Source organism: Salvia miltiorrhiza, chromosome 1 (genome assembly GCF_028751815.1).
Source record: "Salvia miltiorrhiza cultivar Shanhuang (shh) chromosome 1, IMPLAD_Smil_shh, whole genome shotgun sequence".
In the NCBI taxonomy this organism is placed as follows: Eukaryota; Viridiplantae; Streptophyta; class Magnoliopsida; order Lamiales; family Lamiaceae; genus Salvia; species Salvia miltiorrhiza.
Genome location: NC_080387.1, coordinates 69,158,717 through 69,169,969, shown reverse-complemented (window position 1 = coordinate 69,169,969; position 11,253 = coordinate 69,158,717). Strand labels below are relative to the sequence as shown.

Genomic DNA, 11,253 nt, shown 5'->3' with positions numbered 1-11,253 from the left:
ATTTGAAAAAATATCATATTAATATTTTATTATGGAGAGAATGATTTTCATATTTTTAATTAACGAGACATTACTAATAGGACATATAAAATTTATAAAGTATTAGGATAAAAATAAATGTCTAAAACAAAAAAAGATAACGCTAACGAATGCTAAATATGAGCGGTGCTCACATAACATTTATCTCTCTCTCTTTCTCTAGGGTTAGGTTTTATTGAGAAACTCAAATGTGTTAAGAAGTTAAGAAGCAATCTAATAGATGAACATGTCAATTGGTTTTTATGAACGCGGATTTGATTTGGGGTTCGATTAACAAATTAAATAGATTCGTATGTTCGTCATTTATATTTGATATGTTCAAATAATTTATTGATCTGGGGTCTAATTGTCATATTCATCAAAATATACTGACATGTTCATCTATTAGATTGCTTCTCACCTTCTCAACACATTTGAGCTTCTCAATTGAATATATAACATTCTAATATGTTGTTTATCTTAAAAATTAAATATTTTTATAAATTAGTGATTCATTTTCTATTATTCATATTTTTTTGATTTTGTATCACATCTGAGGATTGCGTTTTTAGCTTATACCATATCATGTAGGCATGTACCAAACTAACCCTTCATATTAGCTTATAATTAGGAAAATGTTGGCATCGGTTGTATATATATAGTTTGAAAATATAAATTATCGAAGTAGAAGATACGATATTATTGTGAACTATATTCTCATTATAAGCATATAAACAAATGGATTTCTTAAAAAAAAAAAAAAAGGACTTCCTCTATTTCATCTAAATAAGTACCCAAAAAATTCCAATTTAACGGCATTGAGTTTGGGCCATGCTTATTTCCTTTTCAACGACGGCGTAATTCACACTCAACTAATGAAATTCCAACGTTCATACGCTAATTGTTAGTCCATCACTTCAAATGTTAATTTTGTAATTAATCGGATGGAATTTTAACTAAAGTTAGCAATCATATAAATATCTTTTAGATTTCGATCATCGTACATAGTGTCTTTTTTTTTTTTAAGGGAAGACCAAATTAACATAATATTATAAATCAAGCAATATCTATAAGTCAGGATAGAAAATTTCGCTTCCAGATTCTTACACATCAAGCAGCATAATTAGTTAAAAAATTAGCGGCTTCATTAGCCTCATAACTAACATAGTTATCTAATCTAATGCAATTAATTTATCCTACTAAATTATTCTAAACACACGTACAAATAATAAAAGCCTTTTAAATGAAAATAAATTACTCATGATTCACAATATCGCGATGTGATGTGCAAATAAATTACTCATGATTCACAATATCATCACATCACAATATCATGCATCTTATATTGATCATTTTATTAGAACCATCCAATATAAATGTATTTACAAGAAAAACGCGCCGTCCCTCCACAAAATAAAGAGCATTCCTGTTTAGTTCATCCATTAGTGTAAGTCCAAAATTGAACTCTTAAAAATTCCAAACAACGTCCTCTCTCTTGTTTGCTTAATTATGATGGCTATTTTTCCGGACAAAAATCTTAAATTCAAATCTCATCAACATTTTTTTAGGTTAGAGTCTAACTGTCTAACTTATAGTATAATTTAAAAGTGAAATTTACTTCTCACGAATAATTTGTTAAATATTATACATAATCTTTCATGGTAGCGGCAGATTTTTCTCAATATCCAAAAAAAGTAACTGGATTTATTCAAAATGGCGAACTGATGAAGTCTCATTATAGACTATTCTGTTGGTAGTCATCCTAAATAATTGCAGTTTAGCATTCAAAACATCCTTAGATTTTACCTCCTTCCATCATTAATTACATCGAAATCTAATAAACACAAAACGACAGCTTCCCTTTTCTGCCCGAAGAGTCAACCTCATTAAAACCTCCATAAATTTATTGCTTCAAAATATCCACACCATTTTTTTTACACACAAATACAATCTCTTTCCAATATATCCGCAACTCGAGATCTCGATCCTCAGCCGTTGATGAAAATCTCAATCAGTTGACTCACAAACGGCTAAACTTCATAGTATTCGAATCAATCCCTGAATATACCCCACAAAACTCGTTGAATTGCTGATAATATTCACCGCTGATCCAGCATTATATTCCCCTTGCTCGCCTCGTACTTATTCATATATATATATATATATATACATATCAGAGAGAGAGAGAGAGAGAGAGAGAGAATGGGTCATTGTAGAGAGACGATGGCGATGGTGGTTTTCGCTGCTACTGTTCTGCATGCTGCGGTTCTGTGCAGTGGAGGGATGACGAGTAGTTTCGTGAGGAGCCCTCACAAGAGTGTCGATATGCCTCTCGATAGTGATGTGTTCAAGGCGCCTCCCGGCTATAATGCGCCGCAGCAGGTCTCATCTTTTTTTAAAACTATTTTAAGTGCTTTTTTTCACCACGGCTGCAAAAAATGACTAAATTAGTCATTAGTGTCTTTTGTTTTTCTTTTTTTTTTTTGGCCCCAATCTGCAAACGCAATATATTAGTATTTCTCTTCTTTTTTCGTCCCCCTTTTGGAAAATTCTTGTCGATAAGCAGATAAATTTTTTTGTATGTTTTTAGAAAAAAACCATTGAAATCGCACTCTGTTTTTTTCTGTTCATATACCTTTGGTTTCAGGTGCACATAACTCAAGGAGATCACGTAGGAAAAGCAGTGATTGTATCGTGGGTAACCGTAGACGAGCCCGGTTCAAGCATAGTCCTATATTGGGCGGAGAAGAGCAGTCACAAGTATAAGGCAGAGGGCAAATTGACCAAGTACAAATTCTACAATTACACATCTGGCTACATACATCATTGCACAATCAAGAAATTGGAGGTACAATTTCCAACTTCAATGCCACAATATTTAAAATCTATAATTACAATAACTTGCAAATCACATATACATATACTTATCTTATCTCGTATTTTTCGCTAGTACGACACCAAGTACTACTACGAGGTCGGAGTTGGGCACACAACCAGAACCTTCTGGTTCACAACCCCACCAAAAGTGGGCCCCGACGTGCCCTATACATTTGGCCTTATAGGTACCTCAATTTTTTTTTACTGTTACGGAAATAGTTAGTTTTTTTAGTTACAACTCACATATCTTGAACGACTCGAATACCCGATCAATTTGTAAGGGAGGAAGTATCTCATCAATTGAACTGCTTTTCAAACGTGAATAACTAGTTGGAATGCACCAAATTAATTAGTATTTGATACATATATAGTTTTGAATGTGTTGTGTTTGATGGTGGTAGGTGATCTTGGGCAGACATATGATTCCAACATAACACTCACACATTACGAGAAAAATCCGACAAAGGGACAAACGGTGTTGTATGTGGGCGATCTCTCTTACGCAGACAACTACCCGTTTCACGACAACGTCAGATGGGACACGTGGGGGAGATTCGTCGAGAGAAGCGTCGCCTATCAGCCTTGGATTTGGACCGCCGGAAATCACGAGATCGATTTTGTTCCAGAAATTGTAAGTGTAGTGAAGAATATAGCTCAGTGATAATTTTAAAACAAATATTTCTTAATGGGGGTGCTTGAGCCCCTGGTAATATTAGTTAGTAAGAGTGTAAACCTATAAAGTAATTGTGCTGAATTCACATGAGTAGTTTGCGACATTTGCTGGTAGAGTTAAGTATTTTATAGGTTCAGTTGAAGAGTTTTATGATAAGAAGTTTTTATTTAAACTATTCCCGTAGCATTAACCCTTGAGTTCTGCTAAAAAGTTGCCATTTCTTATTATTACATATTCTCTATATGAATGTGGAAGCAAATTAATGGCTTGTTCTATGTTTTTTAATTCTTTTGTTGTAGGAAAGAAAAGAAATGAATGTGTTTATGATATAATTGATGTGGACTTTGGTGCATAAATATTGCAGGGTGAAACGAAGCCGTTTAAGCCGTTCACTCACCGCTATCGCGTCCCTTACAGAGCATCGAACAGCACTGCGCCGTTATGGTACTCCGTCAAGAGGGCTTCCGCGTATATCATTGTTCTCTCTTCGTATTCCGCCTACGGTAAATTAACAGAATATTCCCTGCCGCAGCTCGCTTTAACAATATGCATTCGTTAAGTTTACATGTGTTGGTCTAGTGGTAGCGTGGTTAATGTATGAGCCTAAAGGCATCAGGTTTGAATCCATTATCACACGCTATCTTTAGAATTATTTGTTCTTTCATAATATGCATTCTTGATTAATCATATAGTATATTTTTGCCTTGGCATTAACATCAACTCTCTCTCTCTCTCTTTAGGCAAATACACTCCTCAGTACGAGTGGTTGAATGAGGAGCTGCCGAAGGTGAATAGATCCGAAACGCCGTGGCTGATTGTTCTGATGCATTCTCCATGGTACAACAGCAACAGCTATCACTACATGGAAGGTGAAACCATGAGGGTCATGTACGAGCCATGGTTTGTTCAACACAAAGTCGACGTTGTTTTCGCCGGCCACGTCCACGCTTACGAGCGCTCGGTATGATATTCTCAAACCTAGGACATTCTTATATACATATAGTGGTAGACGCATACAAAATCCATAATTTGAGTTTGAGATTTTGTATGACACTTTTCTGACGATTTCATTTAGTGATGGGGTGCTATTTTACAATAATTTACACAAAATACTTATAATTTGATGATATAAGAAATTCTTTTAGTACTATCTTGCATTTGATTTAAATTATAGTATGAACTTTAGCTCTCGACACTTGAGAAAGACTTTTTAATAGTGTTTCGATTTTGGTGACTATGCTTCATAATGCAGGAGCGAGTGTCTAACATTGCTTACAATATTATCAACGGACTTTGCTCTCCGGTGAACGACCAGTCTGCTCCGGTGTATATAACCATCGGAGATGGAGGAAATATCGAGGGCCTCGCCAACAAGTAAGATGCCAAACTAGATTCTCTGTTACAAATTGTGTTACATATTTTTATTATTATGAAACATGGTTTAGAATTTAGTGATCTTAAAGGTGAATAAAGGACGAGTTTTACTTGATCAGAGAATGTTTCTCTAATCTCTATATCTATGTATGAAAAATAGGAATTATAGTAATGAAATTCTATGCATCTGTCACTGATTATGATTGTTGTGTTTTTCCAGCTTGACGGAGCCACAGCCTAAGTACTCTGCTTATCGAGAGGCGAGCTTCGGGCATGCGACGTTCAGTATCAAGAACAGAACACACGCTTACTACAGTTGGCATAGAAATCAAGATGGATATGCTGTTGAAGCTGATTCCATGTGGTTTTTCAACAGATTCTGGCACTCCATTGATGATTCTACTACTGCTGCTTGATACTCATAGTTTAGGATTTAACTCGGAATTCTGTGACATCTCTTTTTGCTTGGAGAATTATGAATTGGGCACTGTATTTGTACGAGATTTTCAACGTTTAACATGTGCAGTTTATGCTCTGATTGTTTTCTATTTGAAATATATGTCTACGTTTCTTTTCACAAATCTGAAGTTTATAGGTTATGAATTTCTCTCGTTTGAAAATTTGCGTTCTGTTTCACTTCATGAGTTATGAGATGTATAGAATGTCCCACACCGACTTTGTATAACTTCGTAGTGGCCTTTATTTAGTCCTCTTTGGTAACAATAAATGTCTTTTGGTGTATTATTGTGTTTCAAATTGGTGTTGATCTAGGTTATAGTTATTATTAACCTAGCTCTGATACCAATTTAAATATAATTATATTCCTAAAGTTTTTGAATTTAATTATTTTTTTTTACAGAATAATTGTTAGATTATTTGAAACTTAGAATGCGATTGAATTTAATTAGTAGTACTATTTTTTACAAAATACTAATAGTTATATTATTTGAACTTTAATTTATTTATTTTTTTGATGAATTTACAATGTTAAATAAATAAACTAAATGGTCGCGGCACAGGAGACTCGAACCCAAGACTTTAATTTATTTTTATTCTTTTCCCCGTGTGAGGAATGAGGATTATGAACCAGGATCCAGTATGCATCTATACTATATTAGAAAGGGAGTTTTCAATTTCAAATTGATTTCAAATCAATTTCAAAATTGAGTGGCAATTTTGTAGTTAGAATAAAATTGAAGGTTTATTTATAAGCTATACATCTTCTTTTTTTCTTTTTCTTTAACTTCTTATTTTTCTATTTTATTTCTTTTTTTAAATTGTGAAATTCGACTAATTATAAAATATTTGATATGCATATCAAATTATGATCATGACAAGAGCTTTAAGTTGATATATGTTATGCAAATATTGGATTTAAAATATAAAAATTATATTTATTTAAAGATTAAAACTTAAGAAAATTATCTCTCCTCTCTCCCCTTTTTTTTTTCGAATAAATCTATTTTTTTTCAATTATCTTTTAACTTATATTGTTTTCTTTTTTTACAATATCAGTTATTATTAATATGAATTATTCTTTATTATTTTTATATTAAACTAAAATATATTTATCTTAAATTATAGTATTTTTAATTATATTTAGAATTTTTATATAATAATCAAATTAATATCAATTTTATATATAATAAAATATAAAAATATTTTTCGTGCGTTGCACGAGTGCAAATGCTAGTTCGATCTTAATTTATGAGATATAAAATTGTTGAATTTAACTGAATCGAAATAATTAAATTATTCGATCTTAATTTATTTTCGTTTCTTACCCAGACGAGTATGTGTGACATCCAATTTAAATCATCACTCTCTTTTTGGAACTCAAAAGAATCAAAAAGCAACTTACAAATGTGGTACATCAATACAGTAGATACTTTTCCTCATTGAGAATTACACTTTCATTTCATATGACACAGTTTCCTTATTTCCCACTTAAATCATACCTATAATATGAAGCACAAGTCAAAAGCTGTGTGAGCTTAAAATAATGATGCAATTGCAGCATGACTCAGATATTGGGGGTTAACATTTTCTTGAAACTTGTGCGGGGTTGTCTTACAATATAATGAGATGGGTTCATACCTAAACTCACATACAATGACATATTTGTAATTACAAAGACCAATATAATAAAAAATATGTCACTACAATATGAGTTTTAACTCTACCATTTCTCGATGCGCCCTCGAGGTCAATACATATTCAAAAATGAAGGGGAAAATTACGTTTTCGTGTCGAAGAAAGACATCGACTTTAAGAATCTGCTCTTGATTTATCTCTCAGTCCATCCTAATCTTCATTAGGAGGCGCTTGCAATTCATCTCCTCTCCCAAATCCAAGTTCTGACATATCTTGTTTTGCCATCAAATTCCTGCAAAAGTAGAGTGCGTTTTAACTTCTGTAGTAACATCAGAAATTCAGAATGATTATTGAACAATGGCCAAAACTGAACAAGGAAAATTTAAGAGTCGAGCCTCGTTAAAACTTTGTAGAGTAAACCAACAGGAGAAACATTGAAAAAGAGTACCGTTTAAAAACAAGAAGAAACATGAATACAACAATGAGAATACATATCTTGATTAGGTAAGCTAACATGTTGTGACGAGCATAAGGCCATCAGCCGTTACCCATTGAACCCAAGCCTAAAAATTAATGTGAAGGATGTGTTGATGGAATCATTGGAATAACATTCAGAATTCAGTTAAAATCAAGATAGTGGAGGATATGATAGAGAACCCAGGAGACCCTATCCATCAATGATATGACAAAGGTTTACAAAACTAGTAGCAACAAGACTTCATATTCTCTTCTATTTTGTAACTTGATGGACAGGGCTAAAAAATCCCACGTCTTAACGAGCTGTGACTAGAAATGCGGAAGACTAGAAAATTGCAGAAATGAAACATTCAATTAAGCATAGCAACTTCACGGGCATACAAGTAAGCACAACAAGATACAGATTCATCACATATCTTAATATTAGATTGTCTCGGCAAATGTCCACGTCAGCTACTAGTTAGTAAGTCAGCTCAGAATTAGTTAAAATAAATACTCATCTCTATAGAGATAAGTTTCCAGATCAACAGATCCTCTCTCTATCATGATATCTTTCCGATCATAACAGTTAACAACGGAAAGTGCCAGTGCACGAATGTGGAAATGAATGCACTTACTTATCCATACGACACTCCAGGTACTTCTTGGAGAATTGTCTACATTTATCAGATTTATGGCCCTCAGTCTTCAAACAGTTAATGTACTCTTTCTTTTCCTGCATCAATCAACCTAAAAAACTGAGGAAATAACACAAAAACCTAGTTTAACAAAGTTTTCTCAAACCTAAACAGCTTAGATATTTCAAAATCTCCTATAACGTCGTACCAGGTCACACAGATGCATATGGTCCAAAGGGAAAACTCCTTTTTCTGGTGGCACTGGTCTTGCTCCTCTATTTCCACCAAATGCACCTCCTATGGCAACAAAGATCATCAATAATGGAAACTACATTCTTTTAACAACACTTACCATTTGAGGTATTCATATCGAGTAATGAAACTAATGAAAGAACAACACAATCTAGTCATATGCCAAGACCAAAATCCCACAGTTATTGATCAAGCACAAAAGTTTCTATGCGAGTTTCAGTTTGGTTGCATTGGATATTGGGATTTGATCCACCAGCTAAGAAAAAAAAATTCGGGGAGATGAGCGACAAATGAATATCGAAAGCTAAATCCTATCAATCATAAGCCCTAATCTTATGCTCATTCTACATGAACAAGTAATTCAATGAGGTTTAGAAAGTAGTTGAGGTAACAATTTACCAAACATTAACAGAAAATTTACAATTTCAAGTAAGCCTTGAAAATGGGGAAAATACGACTTACCTGCACTCATTGTTTTTCACCGAGGAATACTCGTCGATAAACCCTCTTTGTCTATTTCTTCAGTTCTTTTGGAAGATATTCTCTCGTATGAGTTTTCAATTCTCAGGCTTTAAAAACGGCTCTGATAGTCGGAGATAATGGCGTTTAATCGGCAAAATCGACCGCCGATTAATCGGAAATTTGAAATTGAAACAGAGATGAATTAGGAAGGAAACAGATTTATCTTTCACAGATTAAATATTTGGGCCGGGAATTAGAGCCCAGTCGTTCGTGCTCATTATGCTTTTATTTGGCCCATGTCTATGGATAATTGTAAAAGTAAAATCTATAGTATCAAGTATTTGCGTATATGAAATGTTATTAATGCACATATTACTACTGATATTATATTCCCTACGAAATACTCGTACTATTTTTTTGAGAGCCTTGTTCCTTTTTATCTGAAAATGTACTTCAATTATATCATTCTATTTTGTATAGAGTAATTTTGATCTACAAATTGATAATATGTATGTTTTTTTTTATAAATTATTTTAAGAAAGTTCAAATAATTTTATGATTACTTTTAAACTCAAATTTATAAAAACTACAAATATATAATCCGAACTTATATAGTTAAGTTTACAGGCCGAGTCAAAATTTCGTTCAATTAAATAGTAAGATACGATGTTTATGTATATAATTTTGCTTATTCAAAAGTAGGGGTGGTAATCCGTCCGATTCGATTATAACTGAATCGGTTTTCCGATTAATCGAAACAAGTTAATAGTGAAAAAAATTTATAACAAAAACTCTAACCAATTTTCGGTTCAGTTAATCGATTAATTACAATGCAGAGCAGATCAATCAAAAACGTCGATTAATTCGGTTAACCGGTTAATCAATTAACTCGAGGCAGATAAAAAATTTCCAAAAAAATGGACTTTTAATAGTAGGAATAGGTGATAATCCATATGATTGATGAGATCATGCAAAGGAAAATGGTGATAATCCAATTGAGTGAAAAGTGGATGCTGGTGGGATTATGGGCGGTACAAAGAGTGATAATTGTCCAGAATTATTAAGCTAATTGCTGTTGGAAAAAGTGGTGAATAAATATTCACGAGTGTCAAAATAAATGACACTTGCACAGCGGAACCAGAATAATTCTTTTCCCTCTTGCTGGATTACAAAATGGGATCCAAACCAAGAAAAATATTTGGTGCAAAATATAAGAAAATATTAGACAAGAATTTTTACGTGGAAAACCCAAATTGGGAAAAACCACGAGACCGTAGTCTAGAAATCATCCACTATGTATATAGTAGGCTTACAAAATTCTCCCTACACAAAATAGGGGAAACACAAATCTCAAGTTTAATAACTTGGAAAACACAAGAGGACTGAGCTACTATTTTAAGAGAGATGAAAAAAAATCCTATGATTTTTCCTCACAATTTTCTTCTCTCAAATGCACTCACCAAACTCTCTCTTGTTGCCTCACTTTTCTCTCGCACTCTGCACACCTTTCCTTCTGCAGAACCCACTGTAATTTATAGGAAACTTTGGCTGTCGTTTGTTGAAAAAGGAGCTGCAAATTTTCTTCCAATTTGGTGGGCTGCAGCTAATTGTTGAACCATCCACTGCAAATGTCAAAAGTTGATCCTCAATGTCAAAAGGTGTGGGCTTGTGGGGACCATCCACATGAAAGTGGAAAAGCTCAACAATTCTCCCCCTCCACGTCATGTGGAGATTCAACTAGACCTGCTTCACGTTTGCAGATCTCAAACTTATCTCGGGGTAAGGACTTGGTAAACATATCTGCACCATTCTCATCGGTGTGGATCTTCTCGAGCTGCATTAGTTTCCTTTCAAGTGCATCTCGAATCCAGTGATATCTCACATCAATATGTTTCGATCTCGAGTGAAAACTCGAATTCTTACTCAAGTGAATTGCGCTTTGACTATCACAGTAAAGCACATACTTCTCTTGCTTCAAGCCCAACTATTGTAGAAACTTCTTCAACCACAACACATCTTTGCAAGCTTCTGTCACAGCAATGTACTCAGCTTCCGTTGTGGATAATGCCACGCATTTTTGAAGTTTCGATTGCCACGAGATAGCTCCCCCTGCAAGTCTCATCAGGTATCCAGATGTGGATTTCCTGGAATCTATGTCACCAGCCATGTCTGCATCCACATATCCTTCAAGTAGAATATGGTTATCACCAAACTTCAGACAAAGTTTAGAAGTACCTCTCAAGTACCGAAATATCCATTTCACTGCTGTCCAATGCTCTTTTCCTGGGTTTGAGAGAAATCGACTTACCACACCAACTGCGTGAGCGACGTCAGGTCTAGTGCATATCATAGCATACATTAGACTCCCCACCGCAGAAGCATATGGAATCTTTTGCAGTTCTTTCTTTT

The 11,253-nt window shown here is 33.9% G+C and overlaps 2 protein-coding genes across 2 annotated transcripts; one reads left to right on the top strand and one right to left on the bottom strand.

The window, feature by feature from the left end:
* The first annotated feature begins 1,890 nt into the window (after positions 1 to 1,890).
* Positions 1,891 to 5,523, top strand: LOC131005470 (purple acid phosphatase 2-like). Its single transcript, XM_057932467.1, has 8 exons — positions 1,891 to 2,400; positions 2,666 to 2,866; positions 2,969 to 3,080; positions 3,297 to 3,526; positions 3,933 to 4,071; positions 4,309 to 4,529; positions 4,821 to 4,942; positions 5,163 to 5,523. Exons 1-8 carry the CDS (start codon positions 2,221 to 2,223, stop codon positions 5,356 to 5,358), a joined length of 1,401 nt encoding a protein of 466 aa, XP_057788450.1. The 5' UTR covers positions 1,891 to 2,220; the 3' UTR covers positions 5,359 to 5,523.
* A 1,449-nt stretch (positions 5,524 to 6,972) lies between these two features.
* LOC131005468 (uncharacterized) lies at positions 6,973 to 9,150 on the bottom strand. The gene is made up of 4 exons (XM_057932466.1): positions 8,845 to 9,150; positions 8,339 to 8,427; positions 8,131 to 8,228; positions 6,973 to 7,328 (listed from the first exon to the last, which is right to left on the bottom strand). Exons 1-4 carry the CDS (start codon positions 8,852 to 8,854, stop codon positions 7,247 to 7,249), a joined length of 279 nt encoding a protein of 92 aa, XP_057788449.1. The 5' UTR covers positions 8,855 to 9,150; the 3' UTR covers positions 6,973 to 7,246.
* Between the last annotated feature and the right edge of the window lie 2,103 nt (positions 9,151 to 11,253).